The sequence below is a fragment of the Penaeus vannamei genome, chromosome 8, assembly GCF_042767895.1.
Source record: "Penaeus vannamei isolate JL-2024 chromosome 8, ASM4276789v1, whole genome shotgun sequence".
NCBI classification, from domain to species: domain Eukaryota; kingdom Metazoa; phylum Arthropoda; class Malacostraca; order Decapoda; family Penaeidae; genus Penaeus; species Penaeus vannamei.
In genome coordinates, this window is record NC_091556.1 from 47989019 (window position 1) to 48006518 (window position 17500).

The window sequence follows — 17500 nt, forward strand, 5'->3', positions numbered from 1 at the left end:
CGTTGTCGGGAGGCTCCGTCGCGCCACAGATCGCGTCCGGAGATAGGGGCGGCCTTCAGCACGCGGCCGCCCATCCACGTAATCGCAATTTCACGCCCGCGCACACATACAGTCGGGAGAAAACAAAGCAACCCGGCCCGACATCCTCTCGCTCTCTCCCGACGCCAAGTGTCACGAGCGCTGCCGACGGTGACACCTGCAGCCCCGGGGTCAGGACCTCACACTGGCCAGGTGCGCCGCCTCTCGTCCCGCGCCGGCCCACGCTCCGCTCAGCCTTCCAGCTCCTCGCGCCGACATGTGTCATTACCTTCAGCACAAAGAGCATTCGGAAAAGTAGGCCCCGAGGTTGTTCTCCGTCTGCCTCTTTCCCTCTGTCTTCCTCTTTCTCTTTCTATTCTCCCTCTGTCTCTCCCCCTCCTCTTTCTCTTTCTCCTTTACTTGCCCTCCTCCCTCCCTACCACCCTCCATCCCTCCCTCCATCCATCCTTCCCTCCCTCCCTCTCCTCTCCTTCTCTCCCCCTTCCCTTCCTCATCTCAAACAATATCTCCCCTCTCAGACCGAATCTCTGTCCGTCACTCCCCTCCCTCTTCCTCCTCCCCCGTCCACCCGATTCCCCGAACTCCCACCACCACCACCACTTACCCGGCGCCCCTCCCCCCTCCCCCCCACTAAGCCGAGCTGCAGGTCCTCCCGAGAAGCCTCCCACAAACACGGCAGACATTCGGAACACGGCCGGGGTACAGTTACCGTCCACGGGTGAAGGGGTCACATCCCGTCACGCCTTGCTCCCCCAGTGGCGCTCCAGGCAGGGAGGGAGACACCGGGGGTCGGCCACCGGGGGAACCGAGGAAACCCCTGGGGGAGGGATCCGGAGGGAGGGAAGGCCGCCTTTCACAATGGGCGTCATAATCGTTTATTGTGTCTATAAGCATGCGTGTGGCAGAAAGGAAGAAAGAAAGGAGGGGAGGCATGGGAGAAAGAGAGAGAGAGAGAGAGAGAGAGAGAGAGAGAGAGAGAGAGAGAGAGAGAGAGAGAGAGAGAGAGAGAGAGAGATAGAGAGAGAGAGAGAGAGAGAGAGAGAGAGAAGAAAAAAAGAAAAAAAGAAAAAAAAAAGAGAAAGAGAAAAAGAGAGAAAGAGAAAAAAGAGAAAGAGACAGACAGAGACAGACAGACAGATTCATCAATCACAACTCGAGCGCCCGCAAGAGGGAGCGCTGCGGGCGTGGTGCTCCCGGCAGGTGGCCCGCCCCCGCCTTCCCCGCAGTCGGCAGGCGCTCAACCTCGTCTGCGTCACAGTTATCCACGCCGTCACCAGACCCCCCCCACGTCACCCCCCCCCCCGCCACCCCTACCCCGGCACCCCCGCCACCGCTAACTTCATTCTTCCCGATTCTCTTCAATGACCTTCCTACTTCTTACTCCCCCCCTCTACTCCCCAACTCACACTCGCCTCCTTCCCACCCATAGAGATGAAAAGGACTTTCTTCCCTCCTCACTTTCTTTTCTCTTCCTCCTTTCCCTCACTCCCCTCCCTCACTCATTCTCTTCCTCCTTTCCCTCACTCGCCTCCCTCACTCATTCTCTTCCTCCTTTCCCTCACTCCCCTCCCTCACTCATTCTCTTCCTCCTTTCCCTCACTCGCCTCCCTCACTCATTCTCTTCCTCCTTTCCCTCACTCGCCTCCCTCACTCATTCTCTTCCTCCTTTCCCTCACTCGCCTCCCTCACTCATTCTCTTCCTCCTTTCCCTCACTCCTTCTCTTCCTCCTTTCCCTCACTCATTCTCTTCCTCCTTTCCCTCACTCCTTCTCTTCCTCCTTTCCCTCACTCCTTCTCTTCCTCCTTTCCCTCACTCCTTCTCTTCCTCCTTTCCCTCACTCGCCTCCCTCACTCCTTCTCTTCCTCCTTCCCTCACTCCTTCTCTTCCTCCTTTCCTTACTCCTTCTCTTCTCCTTTCCCTCACTCCTTCTCTTCCTCCTTTCCCTCACTCCTTCTCTTCCTCCTTTCCCTCACTCCTTCTCTTCCTCCTTTCCCTCACTCGCCTCCCTCACTCCTTCTTCTTCCTTTCCTCACTCCTTCTCTTCCTCCTTTCCCTTACTCCTTCTCTTCCTCCTTCCTCACTCCTTCTCTCCTCCTTTCCCTCACTCCTTCTCTTCCTCCTTTCCCTTACTCCTTCTCATCCTCCTTCCCTCACTCCTTCTCTCCTCCTTTCCCTCACTCCTCTTCCTCCTTTCCCTCACTCCTTCTCTTCCTCCTTTCCCTCACTCCTTCTCTTCCTCCTTTCCCTCACTCCTTCTCTTCCTCCTTTCCCTTACTCCTTCTCTTCCTCCTTTCCCTCACTCCTTCTCTTCCTCCTTTCCCTCACTCCTCTTCCTCCTTTCCCTCACTCCTTCTCTTCCTCCTTTCCCTCACTCGCCTCCCTCACTCCTTCTCTTCCTCCTTTCCCTCACTCCTTCTCTTCCTCCTTTCCCTTACTCCTTCTCTTCCTCCTTTCCCTCACTCCTTCTCTTCCTCCTTTCCCTCACTCCTTCTCTTCCTCCTTTCCCTCACTCCTTCTCTTCCTCCTTTCCCTCACTCGCCTCCCTCACTCCTTCTCTTCCTCCTTTCCCTCACTCCTTCTCTTCCTCCTTTCCCTTACTCCTTCTCTTCCTCCTTTCCCTTACTCCTTCTCTTCCTCCTTTCCCTCACTCATTCTCTTCCTCATTACCTTCTCTCATTCTCTTCCTACTTTCCTTCACTCATTCTCTTCTTCCTTTCCCTCACTCATTCTCTTCCTCCTTTCCCTTACTCCTTCTCTTCCTCCTTTCCCTCACTTCTTCTCCTCCTCCTTTCCCTCACTCCTTCTCTTCCTCCTTTCCCTTACTCCTTCTCTTCCTCCTTTCCCTCACTCCTTCTCTTCCTCCTTTCCCTCACTCCTCTTCCTCCTTTCCCTCACTCCTTCTCTTCCTCCTTTCCCTCACTCCTTCTCTTCCTCCTTTCCCTCACTCCTTCTCTTCCTCCTTTCCCTCACTCCTTCTCTTCCTCCTTTCCCTCACTCCTTCTCTTCCTCCTTTCCCTCACTCATTCTCTTCCTCCTTTCCCTCACTCCTTCTCTTCCTCCTTTCCCTCACTCCTTCTCTTCCTCCTTTCCCTCACTCATTCTCTTCCTCCTTTCCCTCACTCCTTCTCTTCCTCCTTTCCCTCACTCATTCTCTTCCTCCTTTCCCTCACTCATTCTCTTCCTCCTTTCCCTCACTCATTCTCTTCCTCCTTTCCCTCACTCATTCTCTTCCTCCTTTCCCTCACTCATTCTCTTCCTCCTTTCCCTCACTCATTCTCTTCCTCCTTTCCCTCACTCATTCTCTTCCTCCTTTCCCTCACTCATTCTCTTCCTCCTTTCCTTCCCTCATTCTCTTCCTACTTTCCCTCACTCATTCTCTTCCTCCTTTCCCTCACTCATTCTCTTCCTCCTTTCCCTCACTCCTTCTCTTCCTCCTTTCCCTCACTCCTTCTCTTCCTCCTTTCCCTCACTCCTTCTCTTCCTCCTTTCCCTCACTCCTTCTCTTCCTCCTTTCCCTTACTCCTTCTCTTCCTCCTTTCCCTCACTCCCTCTCTCCCTCCTTCCCCCTCCCCCTTCCCTTCCTCCTTTCCCTCACTCCTTCTCTTCCTCCTTTCCCTCACTCCTCTTCCTCCTTTGCCTCACTCCTTCTCTTCCTCCTTTCCCTCACTCATTCTCTTCCTCCTTTCCCTCACTCATTCTCTTCCTCCTTTCCCTCACTCATTCTCTTCCTCCTTTCCCTCACTCATTCTCTTCCTCCTTTCCCTCACTCATTCTCTTCCTCCTTTCCCTCACTCATTCTCTTCCTCCTTTCCCTCACTCATTCTCTTCCTCCTTTCCCTCACTCCTTCTCTTCTTGCCTTCCCTTTTTCTGAAATTCTTTCCTTCCCTAAATACTCCCACTTTCTTTCTATTCTCCTTTCTCTTACTCCTCTTCCCTCCTCCTTTCTTTCTTTCCCTAAATTCTTTTCCTAACTTTCTTTCTCTTCCTCTCATTCCTTTTCTTCCCTAACTCTTTTCCTTCTTCCCCTCCTTCCCCAACCCCCTCACGTTCTCTTCTCCCCTTCACGCACTCGTCCTCTTCCCCCCACCCCTTTCCTTCTTTCACTCCTTTCCTAAAATCCTCCTCCTAAATTTCCTTTCTCTTCCTCTTTTCTTCCACTCCTCTTCTTCTCGCCTCCCCCTTTCCCTCTCCCCCTCCTTCCCGACCCCACGGCAGGGACAACAACCCACCCTCTCACCACCATCTCCCTCGGCGCCGCCACTTTCCCACGCCCCCCGCTTCCTTCCCACGCTCTCCGCCCCCGCCGACGCCGACGACAACGACGACAACGACTTCCGCCTCTGCTCTCGCCACCGTCCCTACCCTTCCCTGCCCCTCCCTTCTCCTCTCCCCTCCCTCTCATCCCCTCCCTTTCCACTCCCCTTCTACTCCTTCCCCACCCTTCTCCCCTCCCTTTCCTTCTCCCCCTCTCCCACTCCCTCCCCATTCTCCTCCGCATCTCCCCTCTCCCCCTCTCCCCACCCTCCTCCGTCACCCCCTCCCCCCGCCGCTGCACCGCTGTCGATCCCCTCCCGTTCAGCCGCTGTTCGTACGCCAACATCCGTTCGCTAAAGGGGCCAGTGGAGATGGCGGGGGTGGGGGGGTGGGGGGTACATAGCTAAGGGGGGGAGGAAGGGAGGGGATGCCTGGGGTGGGGTGTGGTGGTAGGGGGCGGGGAGAGCTTTCGTCTTGGTGGCTCTTCTCACGCTTCTTGACCTCCCCTGTTTTCCTATCTGCCTGACCGCCCCTCTGTCTGTCTGTCTGTCTGTCTGTCTGTCTGTCTGTCTGTCTGTCTGTCTGTCTGTCTGTCTGTGTCTGTCTGTCTGTCTGTCTGCTTGCCTGTCTGTGTCTGTCTGTCTGTCTGTCTGTCTGTCTGTCTGCCTGTCTCTCTGTCTGTCTATCTGGAAAGCACACCAATTACAAAAAAATAACGAACAGAATAGAAAGAGGGAAAATAAAAGGAAAAACAAAAACAGTTAAAGCATACAAAGAAAGCATACAAAGCAAGAAGCAGAGACGTAAAGAGTGGCCGACCAGTACCGTCGATGGTGCTGGTGATAGTGTTAGCGGCGAGTCCCCCCCCACCCCCCACCCCACCCACCCCTCCCTCTCCCTCTCTCCCTCTCGCCGCCGCCCCCGCCCCCGCCCCCAGCGATGCCGCTACACATCGCCACACACAACAATGCAGGACTTTCACGGGAAACACCATCGCATCGCACAAAAACGACAACGGCCAGGAAACACATCCAGCCACGCTTGGGGGACGCTCCATACGCCCTGGGAAGCGCAACGCGGGGGAGGATGGGAGAGGGAGGGAGCGAGGGAGGGAGGGAGGGAGAGGAACAGGGAGGGAGAGAGGGAGGGAGGGAGAGAGGGAGGGAGAGGGAGAGAGGGAGAGGGAGAGGGAGAGGGAGAGGGAGGGAGAGAGGGAGAGACAGAGACAGAGACAGGGAGACAGAGACAGAGAGAGAGAGAGAGAGAGAGAGAGAGAGAGAGAGAGAGAGAGAGAGAGAGAAAGAGAGACAGACAGACAGACAGACAGAGACAGAGAGAGAGAGACAAAGAGAAAGAATGAGAGAGAGTAAGAAAAAAAAAAGATAGATAGAAAGACAGCAAAACAAAGAAAAAGAAAATCAGAGAAAGCGAAAGAGAAAGACACAAAAAAAAATACGAACCGAGAGAGGAGAGAATTAGCGAAGGGGAGAGCGAGACACCAGACGGGCAGGTAGGTCGCCGGTGACGCCCCCTGCACCCTCGTACAGGTGGGGGGGGCATCCAGCCATGAGAAATCAGTCACTGACCACAGAGCAAGCGTGGCACAGAACGACAAAAGAGAAGAACAGGAGGCGACGCAGAATGACACAGGAGAAGAATAGGAGGAGACATAGAATGACACAGAAGAAGAAGAAGAAGGGGCACAAAAGAACAGTCTGGTGGAAGTATAGTATAAAATACGAGAACAAAATCGAGAACAAAAATCAAAGAAACACAATAATTATTTTAAAATACGAAGAACAGTGAAGAACCAAATACAAAATGATGAATAACATCCTTCCCCCCCCACTTTTCATCATCATATCTCTGTGTGTGTGTATGTGTGTGTGTGTGTGTGTGTGTGTGTGTGTGTGTGTGTGTGTGTGTGTGTGTGTGTGTGTGTGTGTGTGTGTGTGTGTGTGTGTGTGTGTGTGTGGGTGGGTGTGTGGGTGGGTGGGTGCGTGCGTGTGCGTGCGTGCGTGTGCGTGCGTGTGCGTGCGTGCGTGTGCGTGCGTGTGCGTGCGTGCGTGTGCGTGCGTGTGCGTGTGCGTTACAAGTAAAAAAAAAAATCTCCATTAAAAAACAACAACGACGACGACGAAGACGACAGCAAAAATCAATAGAAGACCAGCAACAACAACAAACGCCACCACCCCCACCCCCCACCACCCCACCACCCCCCAACCCCACCAAACAGCACACAGCAGGGCGCGGGCTATCGAATTCGGTGCCGCGCGACGAGTTTCCCCGCGCCGCCAGCGAAAAGCAAGGGTTCGAGACGGAGGAGGAGGCGGCGACGGAGACGCCGACGGAGAGCTGACGGCGACAGTGAAGGTGACGGAGGCGGCGACGGCGAAGGTGACGGCGAAGGTGACGGAGGCGGCGACGGAGAGCTGACGGCGACGGCGAAGGTGACGGAGAGCTGACGGCGACGGCGAAGGTGACGGAGACGCCGACGGAGGGGTGGCTGCGACGTGGTGGCGATGGTGACGGTATGCGCTAATTGTGTCAACTATTGGTATCGCTGGTGGTGGTGGTATTGACGCGGCGTCGGCAATGGTGTTCGGTGTGGCACTGGTATAGTGTTGATGGATTGGGTATAGTGGCAGTGAAGTAGGTCTAATGGTGCTGGTATAGCGATTGTACGGTTGGTATAGTACCAGTTGTAGTGTCCTGAACACGAGGATTTCCCAGGCAGATAGACCAAGAACGTAAACGCCAAATAAATGAAAAGAAAAGGAAAAAAAGAAGACATGGAAGTAAGGCGTGCGATGGAAATGATAGAAAACAAAGATAACAAAGAAAAATAAAAACTAAGAAAACAGTAGAGCATATGACGGACAAGTGACAAAGAGACACAATGACCACATAACTTTTTTTTTAATCTATAAATTATCAAACTAAACTAAACTATCATTCATTATAAATCATTAAACTAAATCATCATCTACTATCATAAATTATCTAACTAAATCATCGTCACAAATCATTTAGCTAAACTACCATTCATTATAAATCATTTCATTCATTATAAATTATTAAACTAAACTATCATTCATTATAAATCATTTCATTCATTAAAAATTATTAAACTAAACTATCATTCATTATGAATCATTTTATTCATTATAAATTATCAAACTAAACTACCATTCATTATAAATCATTTCATTCATTACAAATTATTAAACCAAACTATCATTCATTATAAATCATTTCATTCATTATAAATCATTAAACTAAACTACCATTCATTATAAATCATTTCATTCATTTTTTTATCATTAAACTAAACTATCATTCATTATAAATCATTTCATTCATTATAAATCATTAAACTAAACTACCATTCATTATAAATCATTTCATTCATTTTTTTATCATTAAACTAAACTATCATTCATTATAAATCATTTCATTCATTATAAATCATTAAACCAAACTATCATTCATTATAAATCATTTCATTCATTATAAATTATTAAACTAAACTACCATTCATTATAAATCATTTAATTCATTATAAATCATTAAACTAAACTATCATTCATTATAAATCATTTCATTCATTATAAATTATTAAACTAAACCATCATTCATAAATCACCCAACCATCCTCTACCATAAACTAAACCATATTTCCTCCCAAACCATTAAACCAAACCATCATTCACTCTAGACGAAGCTAAATGAGAAGAAAAACACGAGGAAGAAATACCAGCGGGAGAGCGAAACGACAAGGAAAATTAAATAAACAAAACAAAAAAATGCGACAAAAAACCCGAAACGACAAGGAAAATTAAACAAAAAAAATGCGACAAAAACCCCGAAACGACAAGGAAAATTAAATAAACAAAAAAAATGCGACAAAAACCCCCAAACGACAAGGAAAATTAAATAAACAAAAAAATGCGACAAATACCCCCAAACGACAAGGAAAATTAAACAAAAAAAATGCGACAAATACCCCCAAACGACAAGGAAAACTAAATAAACAAAAAAAAATGCGACAAAACCCCCCAAACGACAAGGAAAATTAAATTTAAAAAAATGCGACAAAAACCCCGAAACGACAAGGAAAATTAAATAAACAAAAAAAGCGACAAAAACCCCGAAACGACAAGGAAAATTAAATAAACAAAAAAAAATGCGACAAAAACCCCCAAACGACAAGGAAAATTAAATTAACAAAACAAAAAAATGCGACAAAAACCCCGAAACGACAAGGAAAATTAAACAAAAAAATGCGACAAAAACCCCGAAACAAGGAAAATTAAAATAAACAAACAAAAAAAATGCGACAAAAACCCCGAAACGACAAGGAAAATTAAATAAACAAAAAATGCGACAAAACCCAAAAACGACAAGGAAAATTAAACAAAAAATGCGACAAAACCCCGAAACAAGGAAAATTAAATAAACAAACAAAAAATGCGACAAAAACCCCGAAACGACAAGGAAAATTAAATAAACAAAAAAAATGCGACAAAACCCCCGAAACGACAAGGAAATAAAGCAAAAAAATGCGACAAAACCCCGAAACAAGGAAAATTAAATAAACAAACAAAAATGCGACAAAAACCCCGAAACGACAAGGAAAATTAAATAAACAAAAAAATGCGACAAAAACCCCGAAACGACAAGGAAAATTAAACAAAAAAATGCGACAAAAAACCCCGAAACGACAAGGAAAAATTAAATAAACAAAAAAAATGCGACAAAAACCCCAAACGACAAGGAAAACTAAATAAACAAAAAATGCGACAAAAACCCCAAACAAGGAAAATTAAATAAACAAAAAAAAAATGCGACAAAACCCCGAAACGACAAGGAAAAAAATAAACAAACAAAAAGACAAAAACCCCAAACGACAAGGAAAATTAAATAAACAAACAAAAAAATGCGACAAAAAACCCAAAACACAAGGAAAATTAAACAAAAAATGCGACAAAAACCCGAAACGACAAGGTTGAAAATTAAATAAACAAAAAAAATGCGACAAAAACCCCAAACGACAAGGAAAACTAAATAAACAAAAAAAATGCGACAAAAACCCCCAAAAACGACAAGGAAAATTTAAAACAAACAAAAAATGCGACAAAAACCCTGAAACGACAAGGAAATTAAATAAACAAACAAAATGCGACAAAAACCCCCTAAACGACAAGGAAAATTAAATAAACAAACAAAAAATGCGACAAAAACCCCGAAACGACAAGGAAAATTAAACAAACAAAAAAAATGCGACAAAAACCCCAAACGACAAGGAACAATAAACAAAAAAATGCGACAAAAAAAACGAAACAAGGAAAAATAAACAAAAAAAAATGCGACAAAAACCCCCAAACGACAAGGAAAATTAAATAAACAAAAAAAAATGCAACAAAAAAAACCAAAAGACAAGGAAAATTAAATAAACAAAAAATGCGACAAAAACCCCCAAACGACAAGGAAAATTAAATAAACAAACAAAAAATGCGACAAAAAAACGAAACAAGGAAAAAATAAACAAAAAAAAATGCGACAAAAACCCCCAAACGACAAGGAAAATTAAATAAACAAAAAAAAATGCGACAAAAAAAACCAAACGACAAGGAAAATTAAATAAACAAAAAAAAAATGCGACAAAAACCCCCAAACGACAAGGAAAATTAAATAAACAAAAAAAATGCGACAAAACCCCCCAAACGACAAGGAAAATTAAATAAACAAAAAAAAATGAGACAAAAACCCCCAAACGACAAGGATAAAATTAAATAAACAAAAAAAAATGCGACAAAAACCCCGAAACGACAAGGAAAATTAAATAAACAAACAAAAAAATGCGACAAAAACCCCCAAACGACAAGGAAAATTAAATAAACAAAAAAAAATGCGACAAAAACCCCCAAACGACAAGGAAAATTAAATAAACAAAAAAATGCGACAAAAACCCTGGCACTTTGCAATAATACCTTCGCATATAACTCAGGAAGGACGACGAGCGTAAAATATTCCGCCAACAAAAAACTAAGAAAAAAACAAAAAACATGAAAGTCGTTGGCGTTAAGGTGAACATCTGGAAGTATTTCAGACAATTATCTTTTTTATGTCTTATTTACATAATATATTCGCGGACACACGAGAGACGAGAGACAGACAGACAGAAATAGAAATAACCAGAGAAGACAAGCAACTCTCATCCGACGAACAAATAACAGTAAAATTAAAAATAAAAAACACAAAAAAACGGTGCAAATAACAGAATGACCAATAAAAAAAATGGCACGACGACGATAACAAACTAAGACAGCAAAGTAACGGTGAAAGAAGTCAACAAAAGAGACCGGCGCCGAAGTGGAGCATCTGATCGCCAGCCCGAGCGTCCGGAGAGGAGAGGGGGAAGAGGAGAAAGAAAAGAGAAGACAGGGAGAGAGAGAAAATGAGGGGAAGACAGAACAGAGATGAAGGGCGAAAGGAGAGGAGGAAGAGGAGAAAGAAAAGAGAGGAGAGGAAGAAAGAGAGAAAAGGAGGGAAAGGCAGAACAGAGATGAAGGGCGAGAGGAGAGGGGGAAGAGGAGAGAGAAAAGAGAAGAGAGGGAGGGAGAGAGAAAAGGAGGGAAAGGATGAACAGAGATGAAGGGCGAGAGGAGAAAGAAAAGAGAAGAGGGGGAGCGAGAGAAAAGGAGGGAAAGGAAGAACAGAGATGAAGGGCGAGAGGGGGAAGAGGAGAAAAGAGAAGAGCGGGAGGGAGAAAAGGAGGAAAAGAGATGAAGGGCGAGAGGAGAGGAGAAGAGGAGAAAGAAAAGAGAAGAGAGGGAGAGAGAGAAGAGGAGGGAAAGGAAGAACAGAGATGAAGGGCGAGAGGGGGAAGAGGAGAAAGACAAGAGAAGAGAGGGAGAGAGAGAAAAGGAGGGAAAGGAAGAACAGAGATGAAGGGCGAGAGGGGGAAGAGGAGAAAGAAAGAGAGAAGAGAGGAGAGAGAGAAGAGGAGGGAAAGGCAGAAAAGAGATGAAGGGCGAGAGGGGGAAGAGGAGAAAGAGAAGAGCGGGAGGGAGAAAAGGAGGAAAAGAGATGAAGGGCGAGAGGAGGAGAAGAGGAGAAAGAAAGAGAAGAGAGGGAGAGAGAGAAGAGGAGGGAAAGGCAGAAAAGAGATGGAGGGCGAGAGGGGAAGGGGGAGGAAAGAAAAGAGAAGATAGGGAGGGAGAGAAGAGGAGGGAAAGGAAGAACAGAGATGAAGGGCGAGAGGAGAGGAGGAAGAAAAGAGAAGAAGGGGAGTGAGAGAAATTGATGAAAAGAAAAGAGATGAAGGGCGGGGATGAAAGAGAAAGAAAAGAAGATGAAAGAGAGAAAAAGAGAGAGAAGGGAAGATGGAAGAGAGGAAGAAGTGCAGTGTATACGATAAGAAGGAAAGAACGGGAGGATAAGGGAAAGAAAGGAGAGAAACACAAAGGAGGCAAAATTCCCGAACGTCAAAGAAAAGACAAATTAGAAAAAATTACTCAATAATAACAATTCTTCTTCTCAAAAAGAACAGGAGAGCCGAAAGGAACGAAACGAAGGCGAAAACAACACAAACACACACGCGAAAGGGAGCGAAAAGAAAGAGAAGAAGTAGTAAGAAGAGGCAAGAAAAGAGCGACAAGAAGAGAGGAGACCCGTGGACAGGGGCCCTCTCCCCCCCCCCCCTCCCGACGCCTCCCGCCCGCATCCAGCTACCGTAAGAATCCACGTAAAGCTACCTTGTATGGCTTTCAATGGCAGGAGGGGGGAGGGTGGGGAGAGGTAGATGGGAGGGGGGAGACGGCAGGTTGGGGAAGGTGGAGGAGGGCAAGAAGGAGAAGGTAGACCGGGAGGGAGGAGGGGAGAGAAGAGGGAGACAGGGAGGGGGGATGGGGGAGGAGGTTGACGGGGAGGGGAGAGAAGGGATACGGGGGGGAGGGGGAGAAGGGAGGAGGTTGACGGGGAGGGGAGAGAAGGGAGACAGGAGACGGGGAGGGGAGAAGGCAGAGGAGGTAGGAGGAGGAGGAGACACAGAAGGGAGGAGAAGGGGGGCATAGAGGAAGGGGTTGATAAGAAAGGAGGAAGGGGCGGCTCACGACACCTCTACTTCTATTTCCGTATACATTCCACCTCCTGCTCTTGCTTTACTTAAATTTAATTGGCCATTGACTCGTCTTCATTCTCATTATTTTTGTGTTATTTACATCTCCACCCTTTCTCCTTTCCCTTTCACTCTCTCCTCCTCATCTTCCTCCCCCTTCCATTTCCCCTTTCCTTCTTCCAATTCCCCTTCCCTCTTCCTCTTCCTTCTCCCTTCCATTTTCTCTCCCCTTCCCCTTCCCCTCTCCCTCCGCCCCCTTGCTTTCTTTCTCCCTTCCCCGTTCTCCTTCGTGGAACCGAGGGGATGAGCACCCAAACTCCCCTCCCCCCCTGCCCCACCCCTCCCCCACCCTCGCCGCTCTCCCCTCCCCGTCTTATAATGAGTCACTTGAAACCTGTTTCTCGTACGAGGGAAACCTTGCACGTGCATGCAAGCAAGCATGCATTACATACACATGGATGTATACATGGTTATCACCGCACTCTTTGTTTCTTCGCACGCCTGCCTCTGTCTTCCACGGCATGTCTTGCCTTGTACGTCTGTACTCTGCCGATCTGTCTATAAGTGTGCGTTTGCATGGGTGTGTGCAAGTGTGTATGTGTGCATGTGCAAGTGTGTGTGCGCGTGTAAGTGTGCAGGTGTGCGTGTGCAGGTGTGCGTGCGCAGGTGTGCATATGCGTGAGCAGATAAACCACCCCCCGAACACAAACTCCGATACTCGCCCATTACCTCCGTGCTAAGCCTACCCCGACACGTGAATCCGAGGCCTACTCCTTCCCCGCACTCACGCCCGGGCAGCAGCAGCAGCAGCAGCAGCAGCAGGAGGAGGAGGAGGAGGAGGAGGAGGAGGAGGAGGAGGAAGAAGAAGAAGAAGAAGAAGAAGAAGAAGAAGAAGAAGAAGAATAGGAAGAAGAAGAAGAAGAAGAAGAAGAAGAAGAAGAAGAAGAAGAAGAAGAAGAAGAAGGAGAAGAAGAAGAGGAGGAGGAGGAAGAGGAAGAGGAAGAGGAAGAAGAAGAAAAAGAAGAAGAAGAAGAAGAAGAAGAGGAGGAGGAGGAGGAGGAAGCCCCGGCGAGGGTCGTCTCGCTCTTCCAGGATCTTGCAGACGACTTCGCTTCCCTGACCCGGCGGGCGGCACCCGATCGGCAGACAGCCTTTTATGCAAAGCAGATGGGGAGAGCCAAGTTCCTCTCGTCTCTGTGTCTGTCTGTCTGTCTGTCTCTGTATCTATTTCTGTCTGTCTCTGTATCTGTTTCTGTCTCTGTCTCTGTATCTGTTTCTGTCTGTCTCTGTATCTGTTTCTGTCTGTCTCTGTATCTGTTTCTGTCTGTCTCTGTATCTGTTTCTGTCTGTCTGTCTGTCTGTCTGTCTGTCTGTGTCTGTCTGTCTGTCTGTGTCTGTCTGTCTGTCTCTGTGTCTACACCTCTCTTTTTTCTTGCTCATTTCCTATCTTTCTCTTGATCTCTATCCCTACCATTCACACTCCCTCGCTTGGCTCCTTCCTCTATTCTTAGAATCTAATTATCTCACTTCCTCAATCTCACCGGTAATCGTTAATGTCTCCACTCCCTCTAAGGATAAGTGAACAAACAAATGACTAATTAAACAAACAAATAAAAAATAAACATGGGAAAAGGAAGAAGGAAGTGGAAACGAAGAGATAGTGACAAAAAGGATAGACGAGAGGAGTGAGGGAAGGGGAGGGAGAGGAGGAGAAGACAAGAGAAGGGAGACAAGAAGACAAGGGAAGGAAGGGAGAGCTGAGGGGAAGAGGATGAAGGGAGAGAGATGAGGGGAAGAGGATGAAGGAAGAGAGATGAGGGGAAAGAAAGGAAGACAGGGAGAGGAGGGGAAGGGAGGGAAGGGAGAGACGAGGAGGGGAAAGAAAGGAAAGGAGAGAGAGCTGGGGAAGGGAAGGAAGAGAGAGAGAGAAGAGGAGAGGGGAAGGAAGGGAAGCTGGGGAAGGGAAAGAAGGGAGACCAAGAGGGGTAGAAAAGGGAGGGAGAGAGAGCTGGGGAAGGGAAGAAGGGGAGAGAGAGGGAGAGGGGGAAGGAAAGGACAGGAAATATAGAAAAATTCTGGAAGTGAAAAAAGGGAGAGATATAGAGGAGGCGAAGAGAAGAAAAATAGAGAAAGAGGAAGGAACGGGAAGAACAAGATAGAGGACGGGGAGGAGAAGGAGAAGGGGAGGAAGGGAAGAGAAGACGAAGGAGAAAGGGGAACTCGAGAGACGGCGAAGTTCAGACGTGACCACATTCCAGAAGGATCAAGGGCACCTGCATCTCATGACTTACTTTGACTCTCTGCGAGTTTCCGGAGACGGGGGGCGGGAGAGGAAGAGAGAGAGAGTGGGAGACGGAGAGGGAGACGGAGAGGGAGAGGAGACGGGAGGCGGGAGAGGAAGAGAGTGAGAGTGGGAGACGGAGAGGGAGAGAGAGGGGGAGAGGAGAGAGAGGGAGAGAGGGGGAGAGGGAGAGGGAGGGAGAGGGAGAGGAAGAGAGAGAGAGAGACAGAGAGAGAGAGAGAGAGAGAGAGAGAGAGAGAGAGAGAGAGAGAGAGAGAGAGAGAGAGAGAGAGAGAGAGAGAGAGAGAGAGAGAGAGAGAGAGACAGTGACAGAGACAGACAGAGACAGAATAATGAATCCTTAAAAAAATGGAAATACAATTCAAGCATCAAAACCTCCCTCGAATACCCACTCCCCTCCCAACAGCCCACCAACCCCAACCTCCAACCATACCACAGAGCGACACGCAAATCAACCACCGCCCCCTTCCCCCCTCCATTTCCCCCCTCCCCCCCGCACCCCACCTTGTCACAACCCCGTGTTTTCCTCCGTGTCTGCGCGGTGGAGGCTCGGCGACGGGAATGCACTTGCACCGAGCCGGAAGCCATGCAACGAGGAAGCTGTTGCAGAGATGGGCGGATACGGAGAGTGGGGGGTTTCGTGGGTAGGTGGGAGTGGGGGTGGGGGGTCTAAAATGCATTTCTCAGTTCGAGACAGAAGGAAGTAGAGGATGGGAGCGGGAAGGGTAGAGAGAAAGGGAGATGGAGATGAGGAGGGAGAGGAGGGAGAAGGAGATCAGGGGATTCAGAGGGAGGGGGATGGAGAGGGAGGAAAAGAGAAAGGGAGAGAGGAAAGGAAGGAGAAAGGGAGATAGAGGGAAGGGAAGAGAAAGGAAGAGAGGCAAGGAAAGCGAGAGAGGGAGAGAGGCAAGGAAAGCGAGGAGAGAGAGAGAGAGAGAGAGAGAGAGAGAGAGAGAGAGAGAGAGAGAGAGAGAGAGAGAGAGAGAGAGAGAGAGAGAGAGAGAGAGAGAGAGAGAGAGAAGGAAAGAGAGAGGGAGAGACATAAGGGAAGAGATAAAGTTTCAAAATGAATTCGGACCGGTCGGAGAGGAGACAAGGGTTTGCAGAATGGGGGGCGGGGGCGGGCGGGGGTTCCAGGATTTCTCAATTCGGCGATTCCTGGAGCGACGGGCGTGGCCCCTGCCTGCACAAAGCGCTTGCCACACAGCCTTGGTCACGGCGGTAAACAAATTAAAGCTCCCATTATCTCCGGCTCCATCCGTCTCCGCCTCAGCCTCCTTCCTCCCCTCATCTCACGTACCTTGTTCAGGCGGAAGTCCTGCTGATACAACGACGGCATGGTGGCGGAGTCAGCGCTGACGCCGCGCCAGGGGTCAGCCTCGCGGGCGAAGACGGCGCCCAAGGCGGTTCCAGAGCCAAAGGGGAGCCGGGGAGTCGGAGTCCAGTGCCTCCGCCGTCGGGGATGACTAAGAGCGGCACTGCTATCACCGGAAGAGCCACGGAGGCACTGCTATCGCCGCGAGAGCCACAAGCGGAGCCAGACAGCCACTCGAAGTATCACCGTCGACAGTCCCGACTGCGAGAGTGCCAGCGGCGTGGCAGAGGCGAGGGGGCACTGCGATGCCACGCTCATGCAAGCGGCCGGACGAGTAGCCTTAACATTTCCCTCGCAGCGCCTCACCTTCTGCAACTGTTGCTCTTGCTGTTGCTGCCAACGCGTCGTGCAACCCTGGACGCTTTGCCCTCAGTCATAGTAAGTCCAGGAACGGCAACTCCGCGCTCGCTCCCACGCCACTTCCAGGTAACAGATCAATTACGTTTTTATCAATAACTGTAAAGATTTCTTTTTTCTCAGACCAGCTGGAATCTCAAGGTTGGAACACTTTCGACTTATCTCGCTTTTTTCCATCTTAATTCTATCTTTCTTTTTGTTTCCCTTCTCCCGCCAAGGAAGGACCTCAAGCAACGGACGGCGGCGGCGGCGGCGGCGGCGACCTCCGGAGGGACAAGGCACGAGCCCGCACGACCTTCGCCCGCACGCGCGCCGGCACACCACTTCCAGGCCCTGAGGGAACGCGCTGTAACGGTGCTGCGGCGACGAAGGAAAGGGAGGGGAGGGGAGGGGAGGGGAGGGGAAGGGAGGGGAGGGAAGGGAAGGGAAGGGAAGGGAAGGGAAGGGAAGGGAAGGAAAGGAAAGGAAAGGGAGAGGAGGGAAGGGAAGGGAAGGGAAGGGAAGGGAAGGGAAGGGAAGTGGGAGGAGAAAAGAAAAGGAGAATCGTGGAAGGAGAAAGGAAAAGAATATAAGAAAGGAAGAAATGGAAGGGGAAAGGCAGGTTGTAAAAAAAAAAAAAAGAGGAAGAGGAACTGAAGAAGGATAAACGAAAGAAAGGAGAAGGGAGGGGAAAACAGAAGGGGGGAGGGGCGGAAAGGAGGAGTGGGAGGGCTAGTTCCGGGTAGTGGAGGGGCGGGGAGGGGGAGAGGGAGGGACAGCAGACGCCTGGGTGGTCGGGCACGGGTTCCGGGTGCGGGAAATGGACACAAAACCGATCCTTTCGCTGCTTCTCGTGTCTCTAAATACTCAAGACTCAAAAATACTCGCGTCATCTGGTATTTTTAAAAAAATCTTTATGCACGTACCAATGTAACTGTATGAAGAAAACAAAAGGAAAGAATGGAGAGAAAGAAAGGGAGAGAAAGAGAAAGAAAGGAAAAGAAAGAGAAAAATAAAGAGAAAGAGAGGGAAAGAAAGGTGAAAATAAGGGAGAAAAAAGGGGGGAAAAG

The 17500-nt window shown here is 48.7% G+C and overlaps 1 protein-coding gene across 3 annotated transcripts in view; it reads right to left on the reverse strand.

The window, feature by feature from the left end:
* Positions 1-17500, reverse strand: part of GckIII (Germinal centre kinase III) — a 150015-nt gene that overhangs the window by 65939 nt on the left and 66576 nt on the right. The window contains exon 1 of one of the 3 annotated variants that reach the window (XM_070124826.1): positions 16020-16563. The exons of the other annotated variants lie outside the window; for them this stretch is intronic. Within the exon in view, the coding sequence (XP_069980927.1) occupies positions 16020-16058 (39 nt within the window). The 5' untranslated portion in view covers positions 16059-16563. Of the gene's footprint in view, positions 1-16019; positions 16564-17500 lie in introns of those variants that run through there. 3 annotated transcript variants of the gene reach the window in all.